This window comes from Lonchura striata, chromosome 6, assembly GCF_050655825.1.
Source record: "Lonchura striata isolate lonStrDom1 chromosome 6, ASM5065582v1, whole genome shotgun sequence".
Classification (NCBI taxonomy): Eukaryota; Metazoa; Chordata; class Aves; order Passeriformes; family Estrildidae; genus Lonchura; species Lonchura striata.
The window spans coordinates 23,263,614-23,276,075 of record NC_140708.1 but is presented as its reverse complement, the minus strand read 5'-3'; the positions used below and the strand labels follow the sequence as shown (position 1 = coordinate 23,276,075).

Sequence of the window (12,462 nt, the reverse complement as noted above, 5' to 3'; positions counted from 1 at the left end):
TTACAAGCTCTGAGACCTGATAGAAATGAGATGAATGATACAGAGCCAGACAACACCAGCTCCTCAGTTTGTCCTGTGTGGTGCTGGGAGACTGAAGTAGGCAGATCTGCTAAGTCTGTTGCCAGTGTGACTGAGAGGGTCCAAGTGATAGTTCTCCCAAACTTCATCAAGCAGATGCCCATATTGCAAGTCTGGAAATATGGGCATCTCAAGCATCTCAAACTTCCCTTTGACAGTATCTTTCCATCCCCACTCCATAAATGGTTCTTAGATTGCTCTTTCTATGAACCTTAACACTACTTTTCTAAGCCATGGGCAAGTTCTGCAGCCACTGCACAGAAGAACAATTTCTCCAAGGCCAACTTTTAAGTGCCACTAACTGCAACTCTTATGCTTTTTCTCTCTTAAGACCAACTGTAATGCTCTTCCTGCCAAAAGACTCAGCCTGGGTGCAGTCTTTCTTCTGAGCAGCATCTCTGGTGGCCTGGCTCTATGGCTCTGCAAAAAAAAAAAAGTAGGATAGAGAGGAAGAAAAAGCACGGAGCTGCACTGGTTTCATAACTGAAACATGTAACAAAGGGAAAGTCATAGTTATCAAAAGACTTATCTTGGGTGAAATATTTTGTCTGAGCAATGTTTGGTGATCCTTGCTAATGCTTTCCTGGAGAATTAGTGTTGAATTTCAAGGGAGAATGAAGGGCATAGATCTGCAACTGGAGTTGGGTCAGAGTGGGGCTGCCAAACCTAGGTGGGAGGCAGCTGAGAGAGCTGGGCTGCAAGAAGTCTTTCACCCCAGCAATGGTGTGAGTCCTCTTCCCACCAAAAAATGGCCTATGCAGACTGTGTGATCTCATTAACACAGCCCTTCAGCAGACACTGTCACACAAGAAGAAACCCATGCTTGTGCCAGCTCCGTTCACTCATCCTGTGATAGGTAGATCATTTTCCCTGGTCATGTTTGTTTCATGCCTGGTTTTTCTTGTTACTTATTTGAAATGGTCTTTCAAATAAGGGAGGTAAAGACTATTTCAATGTTTTTATTTCTTCAAAAGATTGTTGCTTTCATCAAGGAGAAAAATGTAACTGACCTTAATGTGTAAGTAGGAAAGATGGGATCCCCAGCATCTGGCTGTAAAGGAGACACCCACAATGATGGTGAATACTGTGTTTGTGAAGGGTCCATCTGCTGCTCCATCTGAGTCTTAAAGGAGATCACCCTTACATCTCTGTTGCCTTAACATCACATTCCTTAATCTCTGTGTTGGTGGTCTCTATTTGACTGTAGTCCTCTTGTCTCCAGAAGTCACTCACTGTAGATTGCACCTACAGAAAAGCTATTGCTGTTGTGATCCAAGCTGATTGTGAAAGCAAGGACTGATGTTGCCTGAAATAAATTAGAGATGTTGCTATTACAGACCAGTCAAGGCTGGGGAAAAGTAAATTCTCTTCAGTGGAGGTTATGCATACACTTGTTCTGCATGTGCTTGCTTATGTGTCTGTGTCTGACACTGCCTTTGTCCTTGATCTGAGCTAAGTGTGGAACATCAGAACATGAGCTTATAAAAGAACATTGTATATGTTCTGGGGAATGCAGGGCATTTACCTCTTTTCCAGAGTTTTCTCTAGACAGTCCCATTAGGAAACAGATTCAGCAAGCAGGGATTTGAGAAAAGAAGGCTTCTATTGCCCTGACATGTGCCATGTCCTGACCTCCCTGAATTTATAAGTCTTGCATCTAGAAAAGTGGACAAAATGTATCATTTTAAGGAAATAGGTATACCCCATCATGACAGCAGGGATTACGTGATGGGATTATAAAGCAATCAATGCAAAAGCAAAAAGAGATTTCCTATCCTAGAAACTGACTTCAGAGGTACTCAGCTCAGTGAAAACTCAAAGAGATTAGAAATAAGAACTAGTAAAACCTTTACTCTGCAATAAGCCAAGTATATACACTGATAAAGATAAGTCACTCCCATGCTCCAGGGCATGCTCTCCTGCCAGGATGAGGGAATTTCCTTTGAGACTTTTCATGGCTCTCCAGCTTTGATACTGTAATGCAGTTATGTAGGCTGTGGTGTAAAGAAAGTTTCTGTCTTCTGATGCATAACAAACAGGCAGGGAAAGGAAATTAGAGTTCTGGATTCTTCTTGCAACTTTCATTCAATGAGTTGAAACTGATAATGAGAGGTTTGTTTCACTAAGGATTCTGCAGGCTTGGACTGAATATAGAAAGCAGGTATGGTGTCTCCTATGAAGAACAGTGATCAGTGGTTGGGGAACGTCCTCCCAGGAGTTACCAGACTCTTATGAATGTAGCACTAAAAAAAAAAAAAACAAGATGTAATCAGTAGTGGGGAAGGTAAGTAGAGCCTTCAGAAATGACCAAATTCCCTGTCCTGGTACGAGCACATATGTGCAAATGTTAAACACTGCTTCTGGCTATTGGATATGAAACAGTGTGACTCCAATCTTGCATGCTACTTTTTTTTTTTTTTTCAGACCTGCAGGTTTAACTCAATGCTGAATGAATGATCTAAAGATCTTTGATACATATAGAAAAATTATTGTAGTTTTGAGAAATCCCTGAATAGAATTTCCTACCTGCTCTGGTCTGGTTTAATCTGAAATTCTGAGAATAGATTCTGAAATTCTGGGAGTAGATTCTGGGATTCTCTCAATTACTGAATTTTTATTGCCAATACATTAACTTGGATGCTATCTTCCCTTACTCCACCAAACATTGCAGGGTGCCAGAATGACAGTTTCAGGACTCAACTCAGTGGCAGTCCTTTTAGAAGGAGCAGTCTCCTAGTGGTAGGGATTGAACTCAGATCTCTGGCTCATACAGCCTGAGCCCCTTCTGTGTTGCTGAATGGTCTGATGGCAGAAAAGTGGCATTCAGCAGCTGGTATTAGACTGGAGCTCCACACTCCCCAAAGAAACAGACAGTGCTTCCTACTTAATGTTATATGTTGACAGTAGATCTGACTAAAGAATTAAGCTAGGCCCGTACGGTTTTATACAATATGGTGCTCCTGATATTTTCAAGATAAAAGAAGTGCAGCACACAGTTTTTAGTAGGAAGGGCAATGCATTTTACATTATTTTTACTGGTTTTTTTTCATTTTTAATTTTCATTCAGCAAGTTTAATTAAAGGAAGAGATATAGAAAGAGGATGGTGGAAGATTCTCACACTATCCCATTTTAATGCTGACAGCTGTACTCTGCTGTGTTAGCATTCCCCCCTGGTGGGATTGCTGCCTGTTGAGCTGTGGGGCTGTAAACTAGTGTGCAGGAGCTGTGTGACAGCCTAAGCAGTGGGTGCATGCAGCAAGGACTTGTGTCCCATAAAGTGAATGTAACCTTTGTTTTGGTCTTCTTGGGATGGAAGATGCAATGAGAATATAATTACTTCATCTAAATCCATCACAGCTATGGATAATCATATACATAACCTTGAGCCCACCTTCCTTGTGTATGAGATAAAAAACAGTTTAGGGAAGAGGACAGTCTGAAGCACGATTAAGTAGGAAAAAAAAAATATTCATCATGTAATTCTTGTTTTTTAACATAGCTTTATTCTTCAGAGTCTGTTAGAATCTGGACCTTCACAAAGGCTGCCCCCTCCATGTGAGAGCTTCCCTCCTTGCGTGCCCCAAGCAACAGCTCAGGAAGAGTTTAAGCTGACCCCCAGATGTCTCTCTTGCTCTCTGCTGTCAGGGATCTTCGGGCAGCGCCTGGAGGACACCGTACAGTACGAGCGGAAGTATGGCCAGCGCTTGGCCCCGCTGCTGGTGGAACAGTGCGTGGATTTTATTCGGGAGCGAGGGCTTACAGAGGAGGGGCTCTTTCGGATGCCTGGACAAGCCAACCTTGTCAAAGATCTGCAGGATTCTTTTGATTGTGGAGAGAAACCCCTTTTTGACAGGTGAGTTGACATCACCAAATTCAGGCTGGTGTATGTGTGACACATAAAATCTGCCAGGAATGTCCATGCAGTGGCAATCCTAGTTTACATGTTCCTTCCACACCATCATTCTCTCTGTTAAAAGCGCTGATGGAGCTTTCTCCTGCATGGTGGTGCATGTGGAGGCCTTTATTCAGCTCAGTGGTGGAATACAGCTCACTGGTCAGTGTGGGGCTCCTCCAGTGTTTCAGCTTAAGCACATGTTGAATGAAAAGCATTGCTAGATTTGGGTGCAGTAAACTGAGCAGCTGGTGGGATCCCACCACAGAAATGGGTGTGACAGAGCTGAACTAGGTGATGTACTGCTTTCAGAGGTTGCACTCTCCCAGCAGATCTGCCTGGAGCAGTATCTTGACTCTTCCTTTGTCACCAGGTTTCAGAATAGTCACCACCATCTGACATGTTCTGCCTGGCCATTATGCCAGCAGCTGTTCTGTAGATGCTCAGCTCAATATTGATTCCCATGGAAGGAGTGTCAGCCCTGTCTCTGAGTGCTCCATCCAAGGGCAGCCAGGGAAAAAAATAGGCCCTCAGGCAGTCAGATGAGCAGAAAGATGAATGCTATGAGTGCTGTCAAGGCCTTCCAGCCAAAAGCTGTCCTTACCCTGTAACTAACATTTCATCCACTCTGTCATACATACATCCTGCCTGGAGTAAAGGTCAGCATTGTGCAAAGCTTAATAGCCCTTTGTGAAATAGGGCTTAACCATAACAGAGAACTTGAACTTCAGGGGATCCAAGGGCATTGTGTAGATTGTTGGGTCTGATCTCTACCACAGGTCCATAAATGAGATCAGGTCTTGGAGGCCTGGCACCATTTCTTGTTGGTACTCACTAGCCCAGATTTTCCAGGAGATGCCAGTGGCATCTGGTATATTTGCAGCACATTAACCTTGGTGGATTGCTTTCCCTGGACCTGCAGCCAGTCTCGACATTGCCAATCCCTTCCCTGCCTACCACTGCAGGAAGAGCTAGCACTGTCTCCTGCGTGGGCAGAAACAGTGTTTGGTCTCATCTTAGGAAGTATATCTTCAGAGTTTATTTGTAACATTCTTCTAATTCTTCCCTTCCCTCAGCTTCCCAGACCACCCATCCTCCTTTCTTTGATTCCTAACCACAAACAGTATTTGCTCCCTAAATGGAAGTGTCAAACATTTAGAAATATTTTCTGAAAAAATAAGTTTGAAATCATCAAATTATCTCAGTTAATATTTTCTTAAACAAAACCTTTGTATTTTTAACTGAATGTCTGCATTCTAGTTCATAATTAGAATTATCTTAATTCAGTGATTACACTGTGGAACAGGAGTATCTACAGAAGGAATTAATTAGGAATGAAAGTTTCAATTTCAAGTTTTACTTTAGCCTTATCTAACTTATTTGTTATGTAGATAAACCAAGCCTCCAACCAGCATTTTTAAAGCAAAATACAATTGTACAATGGTTTGGATTGGAAGGGATCCTAAAGTTCATCTCCTTCAAGCCCCTTGCTATGGGCAGGGATACCTTTTACTAGACCAGGATCCTCAGAGCCCATTCAACCTGGCTTTGAACACTCCCAGGGATGGGATATCCACAGCTCCTCTAGGCAACCTCTTCCAGTGCCTGACCCACCTCAGGTGCAGTAAGCACCTTTGTTTCCACAGACATTTGCACTGGCTAAATAGATCAGTGTAAGTCTCCCCTTTAAGAGAGTCACTAAGGACCTCCAGGAAGGACTGCCTGCCTTTTGGGTAGTCAGTGTGTAATGCAGCAACTAAAGGTTCAGTGCAGAATCAAAGGAAGCAAGCCTGGAGTATCTAAGCAGTGGAACATTGAGGGTGTCCCAGTTTTTGCCTTTTGCTCTTTCCACCATGACCCCATACAGTCTGTCTTACACATCTGTAGTCACAGGGAGCACTAAGGGAGAGGGAGTTCCACTCTGGCTAAATGAAATGCTTCTCCTCCTAGCAGCCATAATTTTCTCTTTGTGTAACTATAATCTATCTCTGTATTACATGGGATACCTTGGTAGCAGAAGTGTGAAACCCTTATGCTTCTTTCCAAATCAGGTGCAGCAAAAGGAAAATTCTTTCTTATTTCTGAGCTGTAGTCAGTGCTTTTAGACATCTTTTGTAACTACAGTGGTATCCCAGGTGTTTATAGCCACCCTGCCCCAAGATGGATCAAACCTTTGTGATGACTGACATTTAAAATACTTATTTTTAAAAGACTTTCTTTTCCAATGTTCTTATGAAAGGGCGGGTGTTGCTGTTTTGGAAGCACTTATAGCAGTCTACTCCTGTTGCACTTTCATGCCACTGAAAGTCTGGCTGTATCTGTTTAGAGTTCCAACAGTCAAAACCTTTGAGGAGGTCATCTGCAATGATTAACAGTCTTGTACCACAGGAAAATCGGAATGAGGGAGAGATACCCCCATACACCAGAAGCTGGGTAGCTAGAAAGGGTTCATCACAGAATCTGACTCTTCAACCCCAATTAAAAAGCAAAGGAGAAAGAAGAAGAAAAAGAAGTTCCTGGATTGGGAGAGAAAATAAAAGCTGATATTCTGTCATAATAATTGGGCTAGGACATCCCAGATACCACAGGCCAGGCAGCCATACCAAAGGGCAATAGAGGGCCTGGAGGAAATACAACTTCCTCCATTTTTTCTCAATGATCGACCAGGGCATGTGGGAGCCCAGACCAGCAGCTGTGTGCTGGCTGGGGAGAGTATCAGGAAGGATCAGTGAGAGACTCAGAGGTTGTTTCACAGGGCAGTGATGAATCTGTTGTCAATGCTGTGTGATCACTGTGCACTTGCCTGGGCTATTCCTCACATTCCTGGTCCACATTAGCAGAGGATCCACAGTGTCACCCTACCTTAAGCAGTATCATGGGCATATCCCTTCGACTGAGGTGCATTTCTATCTTGACAGAATGGAGGTTTCCCTTGTTCCCAGGCAGACCTTCCTGCCTAGTACCAATGACTGGCAGAAGAGCTTCCTTCCATGTGCCTACTTTGTCCCTAAGAGGGACCTTGATACACCCCCAACAAAAGGCATCAAGCTTTGAGGTAGTGTGGGTTTCTAAATTTCCTTCCCTCTTCTCTGTTGCAGCAACACAGATGTTCACACTGTGGCGTCCCTCCTGAAGCTTTACCTTCGAGAGCTGCCAGAGCCTGTCATCCCCTTTGCCAAATATGAAGACTTTCTTTCTTGTGGACAGCTGCTCTCAAAAGATGAGGGAGAGGTCAGTGATCCTTCTAATCTGCCTGAGAGGATGTTCCCAAGAATCAATATAGTAGAGTTTTTTCCCTCATCTCTTCAAACTTGATATAAATTAATGAAGTCCTTGGGAACCTTTCCCTGAATTTTCCTGAAGCTGTGAATGGGGTGCTGTTATCACAGGCTGCTGCTTAAATAAAAGTCATTGTTGTAGCCAGGTGCTTCTTTCTTCAGAGCAAAGTTCTTGTGTAGCATAATTGGCAAGATACACGAGGTAGGAAGAAATCTGGGTTCCTTCCCCAGCTTTGCTGTTCACTCACTAATAAGCTGTATGGAGTCGCTCCCTTTGTGTTTTCCATTTAATATATCAGAACAGTATACTCTCTTTCCCAAAGATTTTGGTGGATGAGACATTGATCAGTGCAATGTTCTTTGTATTTCTTAGAGGAAGGGCACTGTGAGAAGGCAGGCTATGATATTATCCTAGAATAGGGAGGGAATAATACTATGAATACTTTGCCAGAACCTTCTTACCATGTTCTTCTCTTTGGTTTCTAGGCAAGGGGAAGGGCTGACAAAAACTACAGGTCTGTGTTAGTCATGGAACAGGATCATTTGCAATATGTTTGATTGACGTGTTTCATCCACATTCTGGTGCTTTCTTAGCCCTTTGCAGATTGCAAAGGCACATTACATCTGGTCTGATGTGGGTGCCACCTTCTAGGACAGAAATTAAAAGAAGCTGCAAGAGCTGTTACTTATGTCTTTTCTTGGCTAAAGAAGCAAAGGCCTGAGGGCTTGTAAGTTGTGTCTCTCTTCTGTGTGTGGTCTTGTCTTTGTCTCCAGCAGAATTTGTAAAAACTGTTCCTCACTGTGAGTCTGGGGTTCACTTTCAGTTCAGGTGGCAGAAGGCTCTGTGGAGATTACCCTTTATGATGCCCACAGGAAGATGCTTGTTTGCATGCATCAAATGTATCATATGTGGCAATGTAAGTTTTTTATGGTTAAAAGGCAAATAACACTCATATAATGCAACTTCTAGACAACTGTGAGAAAGCAAATTTCTGTGCATGATACAGCATGTTACCACACCTGGATATGTACTTGGATTCTGGACACAGTCACATCAGGGTGCCAGTGCACTAGTGTGTGTTTTAGTAGGTAGAGGCGTGTGTGTACTCCCTCCAAAACTTGCTCATTTTCTGCCTTATCCTTGGTGAACTCAGGCATCTCTGCAGGGCGCTGTGTTACAGACACCACAGTGGTTATTTCACAAGAAACAGCAGCATTTCTAAAGCAGTGGAGCTGGTTTGATTTTGGTTGTAAGATGTGCAGACTGGGAAGTTTTGGATCCATTAAGCACTATTGCACAAGAATAGAGACGCTGCCAAATTGGGCAAACATAATTGTACATCACTACTCAGCTTATTAGCTATGTTGTTTGCCTGATTTTGTCTGCACAGGCTGCAGCAGTTTGGGAAGCAACATCTGCGTGAGCAAGGTCAGACTCAAATGACTTGTAGGGCAGAATTCTCTTGAGATTAGAAAGGCAGTAGGGAGCACTAGGGAGCCAAAATAAGCACTTAGAAAATACAGTACTGCTCATAGAACAGAGTTGTTTTGTTAAGGTGCTGTTGTAAACAGAAGCAATTTTGGTTTTCTCAAAAACCAAAAAACCTGGAACCTCAGCGTGGGCTATTTACCTTTTCAGAAAGGAAGGTGGAGGTGGAGTGCACTCACCAGGGTGGAGAGGCTGTACGTGCACAGTAGCACGTGGAGCAGAATGCAGCACAAAGTCATACCTAGCCTATGGGGCCTGACTCGCCTCCCACGTGGAAAATCCCCCTGCTCAGAAACTGGTTTCATTGAAACCTTAATTTTTACTTGTAATGGTAAGCAGGGAATTTGAAAATCAAATGTTTTATTTTGTAAAAGTACTTCGAAACAAAATGTAATTGTACTACTTTAATTTGAAGTACTGTTTTCTTTAAATTTTTCACTTGAAAGTTTTGAATGAGACTTTTAGACTCTTAGTATAATTTTCGTTTTTTATGGCCACCCTCACCTCACACCCAAAAAACCTAAATTGCTTACAGCAAAATAGCCTTTCAGATGAACTTGTGGGACCTCATGCTGCTACATGGTGACTATGGATAGGAATTATTGTGGTGATTATTAACCTGGCCTAGCTCCAGTACTGCCTGAAGTTTTTAGTCAAATTGCTTTTTATCTTCATTCTGCACCCTGCTGTTCTCTGGTGTTCGAATGCAAACAGGGCCATAACAGAGACCTTGGGTGGTGCTGAGGTCTCCAGGTATTTCAGCAGGAATGCAGCACTAAAAGGTTTGATTCTGATCCCAACTGACTGGGATGAGGGTTTGAAAATTTAGAGCAAGAGGGATCTTCAGAAGCCTAAAAACTCATTTGAGTCTGAGCTGCCTTTACATGGTGGTATTTTAGCCTTCACTCCTACCTGTACACTAGAGATGCACACAGTTCAGTGGATTGAACACATTCAAGGTTGTTTTAAAGAGGCATCTGAATTTTTTATGAACAACTAAAATGTTGCTAGTTTTCCAGCCAAGCTAGAAGCTCTGAATTGGTGCTGATCTGTTATACTCATTGCAAAATCCTTGGGTTTGAAACTGTTCATTGGAAAGCAGCATTTTCAAGGAGGTAAGAGTTATTTCTGCAAAATCCCATGATAAATAACAGTACAGTGCTTCTGTTGCTTGCTGGGCTGCAGACACTGGCAATGATCAGTGCTGTTTGTTACTACAGGGATTTCGAGTTTGTGTTTCCCTCTGTGCTGTCACTATGGTGTTCCTAGGCTAAGCCTCTGCCTCCTGTTGGTCAGGCCTTGGTAAGGACAAATCTGGCAGAGCTGATATATGCTGCAGGAGAGAGCTTTTTTTTACCTGTCAGGTGTTTGTACTTTGAATATAAAGATACGCTCTATGTAATACTGTGCCCGAGATTCCTTGTGACAAAGCATGGATTGTACATTCTTAGAATGGTTTTTCCTTTCAGGTAGCATCTTCTACCTTTAGGTCATGTTTCCTGCTGTTCACAGCTGCCTAAGTTTCTGTTCCAAAGTGCTCTCTTACATCCAGTAGAGCCAATGGCATTTTAATTCAGAGCACTTGAAATACAGTGCCAAACACCATCCTGATTTCCCTATTTGAAATAAATTGCATTACAGAGCAAAATTCAAGAGGGAATTAGGTCTGTTAGCTCACCTACCTCTGGTTCAAACTTGTCACTTGAAAGTTGATTGACATGAACAACTGACTTTAACCTTCACATCAGTAGCAGCTGTCTTTGGCTGAAAAATTTTTAGAAGTTTAAAAAAGAGGATCGAGATTTTCAGAAGAGACTGGCCTTTTAATGGTGTCTCCATTGCTGTCACCATTAAACAAGCATAGTGTTTAAGCTAAGGAATTATAAAGTGGTTACTGCTTTTAAGAATTTTAAGTTTCAGGTTTTTATTAGAGAACTTTTTTTTGTGCTGGGATGTACAGAATAAAAAAGTACCTGTATATTTAAGGTAATAAGGAGGAAGCCAGGACTAGGCATTTCTCTATGGATCCTTCTGACTTGTCTGGACTGGAGAAATCAGGAATACATTGCAAGATTTTGGCCAACAGAATTCCCTTCCTAACAGTTCTTGAAAATTCAAGGAGAGTTTGAAATGAATGTTCAGCTGCACTTTTTTGGAACCATTTCCTTCTGGAATTTCTCCATCATTAGTTCGCACTATCACTCTTCCTTAAATGTGCTTTGGTATGTTTTTCCACAAAAGGTTTAATTGTCTCCAAAAATAAGCACATCTCCAGAGCAACAGGAGCATTGACAGGAACAAGCAAATGATACTTGGGATTGTGGCAGGACAATAACCTCCTGAGTCAGAGGTTTTTATTAGATTATTTCAGCAGCTTCAGGAGTTTCAGTCATTCCTTCAGCTGATGTGTCATCTTACATTTTAATGTAAAGACAGAAATTTTGTGAGGATGCATGTCCCAGGTCAGAATGACTGAAAATGGAAGTACATCATTAAAAAGGAGGCAGCTGAATTGGACTAATTTAGCTTTTTCAAGAAAAAACTTTCCTCTGCTCAACTGAGCATTCTGCAGTGTATTTATACTGCACTCACTGCCTCCAAGTTTGAAATAGGCAAAGGCACATCTGCTGGTACACTGATACCAATGCCAGTGGGCAGGCTTTACAGGCTGGCAGGCCTCACTAAATGAAGACTTTTATGTCAACCAATAAAGTTTACAGGAGGATTTCCATGGAGAACTGAATAGAGTTCTGGACATTGGGTTTTTGGTAAGGCACAACACACTGGATGACACCTTTTCTAAAGCAAAGCCTTAGTGTTATCATCTGTTGTTCAGTATTTGGCTGTGGAAAGAGGGCTTTGTAGTCCTAAAGGAAGGTCATGTCTACTTAGCAGCATTTACATTAATAGCTCTGCTTCTTGTTTTTCTTGTCCCTCAGGGTACCCAGGAACTGGTTAAACAGGTGAAGAATTTGCCCCAAGCCAACTACAACCTCCTCAAATACATATGCAAGTAAGTGAAATTAATTAACACTTGGAGAAGTCTCTAAGTTTTGTGAATCTGTCTTATATGCAAATAATATAATCTGAAAGTATGAATATTCAAAAACCACTTAAGTGTAAGTTGCAACTCCTTTAAAAAATGTGGAGGTGAATGTAGCCTGCCTGAAGGAAGTGCTTGGTTTATCCAAGAGGATCAGCCAAGTAAATTGCTGCCACCTGCAGCCTTGGCAGCAAGCATGAATGATACTAATACATTATATTATTTATTTCAGAAGCACATACAGGTCACTAAAGGTAGACACTTATTCCAGATACTGCACACTTGGAAGATTTATGACACAAGCTGAGTAGCAGATGCAGTCAGAATAGCCAGTCCGGCATTAGCTCTGGTTTGGAAGTGAGGTTTAGTAGTAGCTTCTTCTTGGATTACCAGGGATCCCACAGCTTTATCTCCTTTCATCTCTGCTAATTTCCCCTGGTTTTGGGCTGCCTCTTTATCTGTGGATTGGAAGGAGATGATTTTTGAAGGTTTCTTCCATCTCCAAACATTCTGTGATTCTATGATCTGTATTTTGTTAGATTCAAGTCAAGCTACAAAGCTCTTTCCACAGGCTGCTAGTTCTTGGACAAGGAGATCACTTATTACTTCTGTTATATCTGTAAGTGAAAACTCACCAAAGTCAATCCATGTAAATTGAGAATTCCTATAAAAATGCAAAAA

At 42.2% G+C, this 12,462-nt stretch overlaps 1 protein-coding gene across 7 annotated transcripts in view; it reads left to right on the top strand.

Moving 5' to 3' along the window:
* ARHGAP22 (Rho GTPase activating protein 22) overlaps positions 1–12,462 on the top strand; it is a 126,039-nt gene that overhangs the window by 105,200 nt on the left and 8,377 nt on the right. For all 7 annotated transcript variants that reach the window (XM_085583616.1, XM_021539078.4, XM_021539087.4 and 4 more), the window contains 3 exons: positions 3,725–3,932; positions 7,070–7,202; positions 11,678–11,751. In XM_085583616.1, coding sequence (XP_085439742.1) covers positions 3,725–3,932; positions 7,070–7,202; positions 11,678–11,751 — 415 coding nt within the window. The remainder of the gene's footprint in view (positions 1–3,724; positions 3,933–7,069; positions 7,203–11,677; positions 11,752–12,462) is intronic.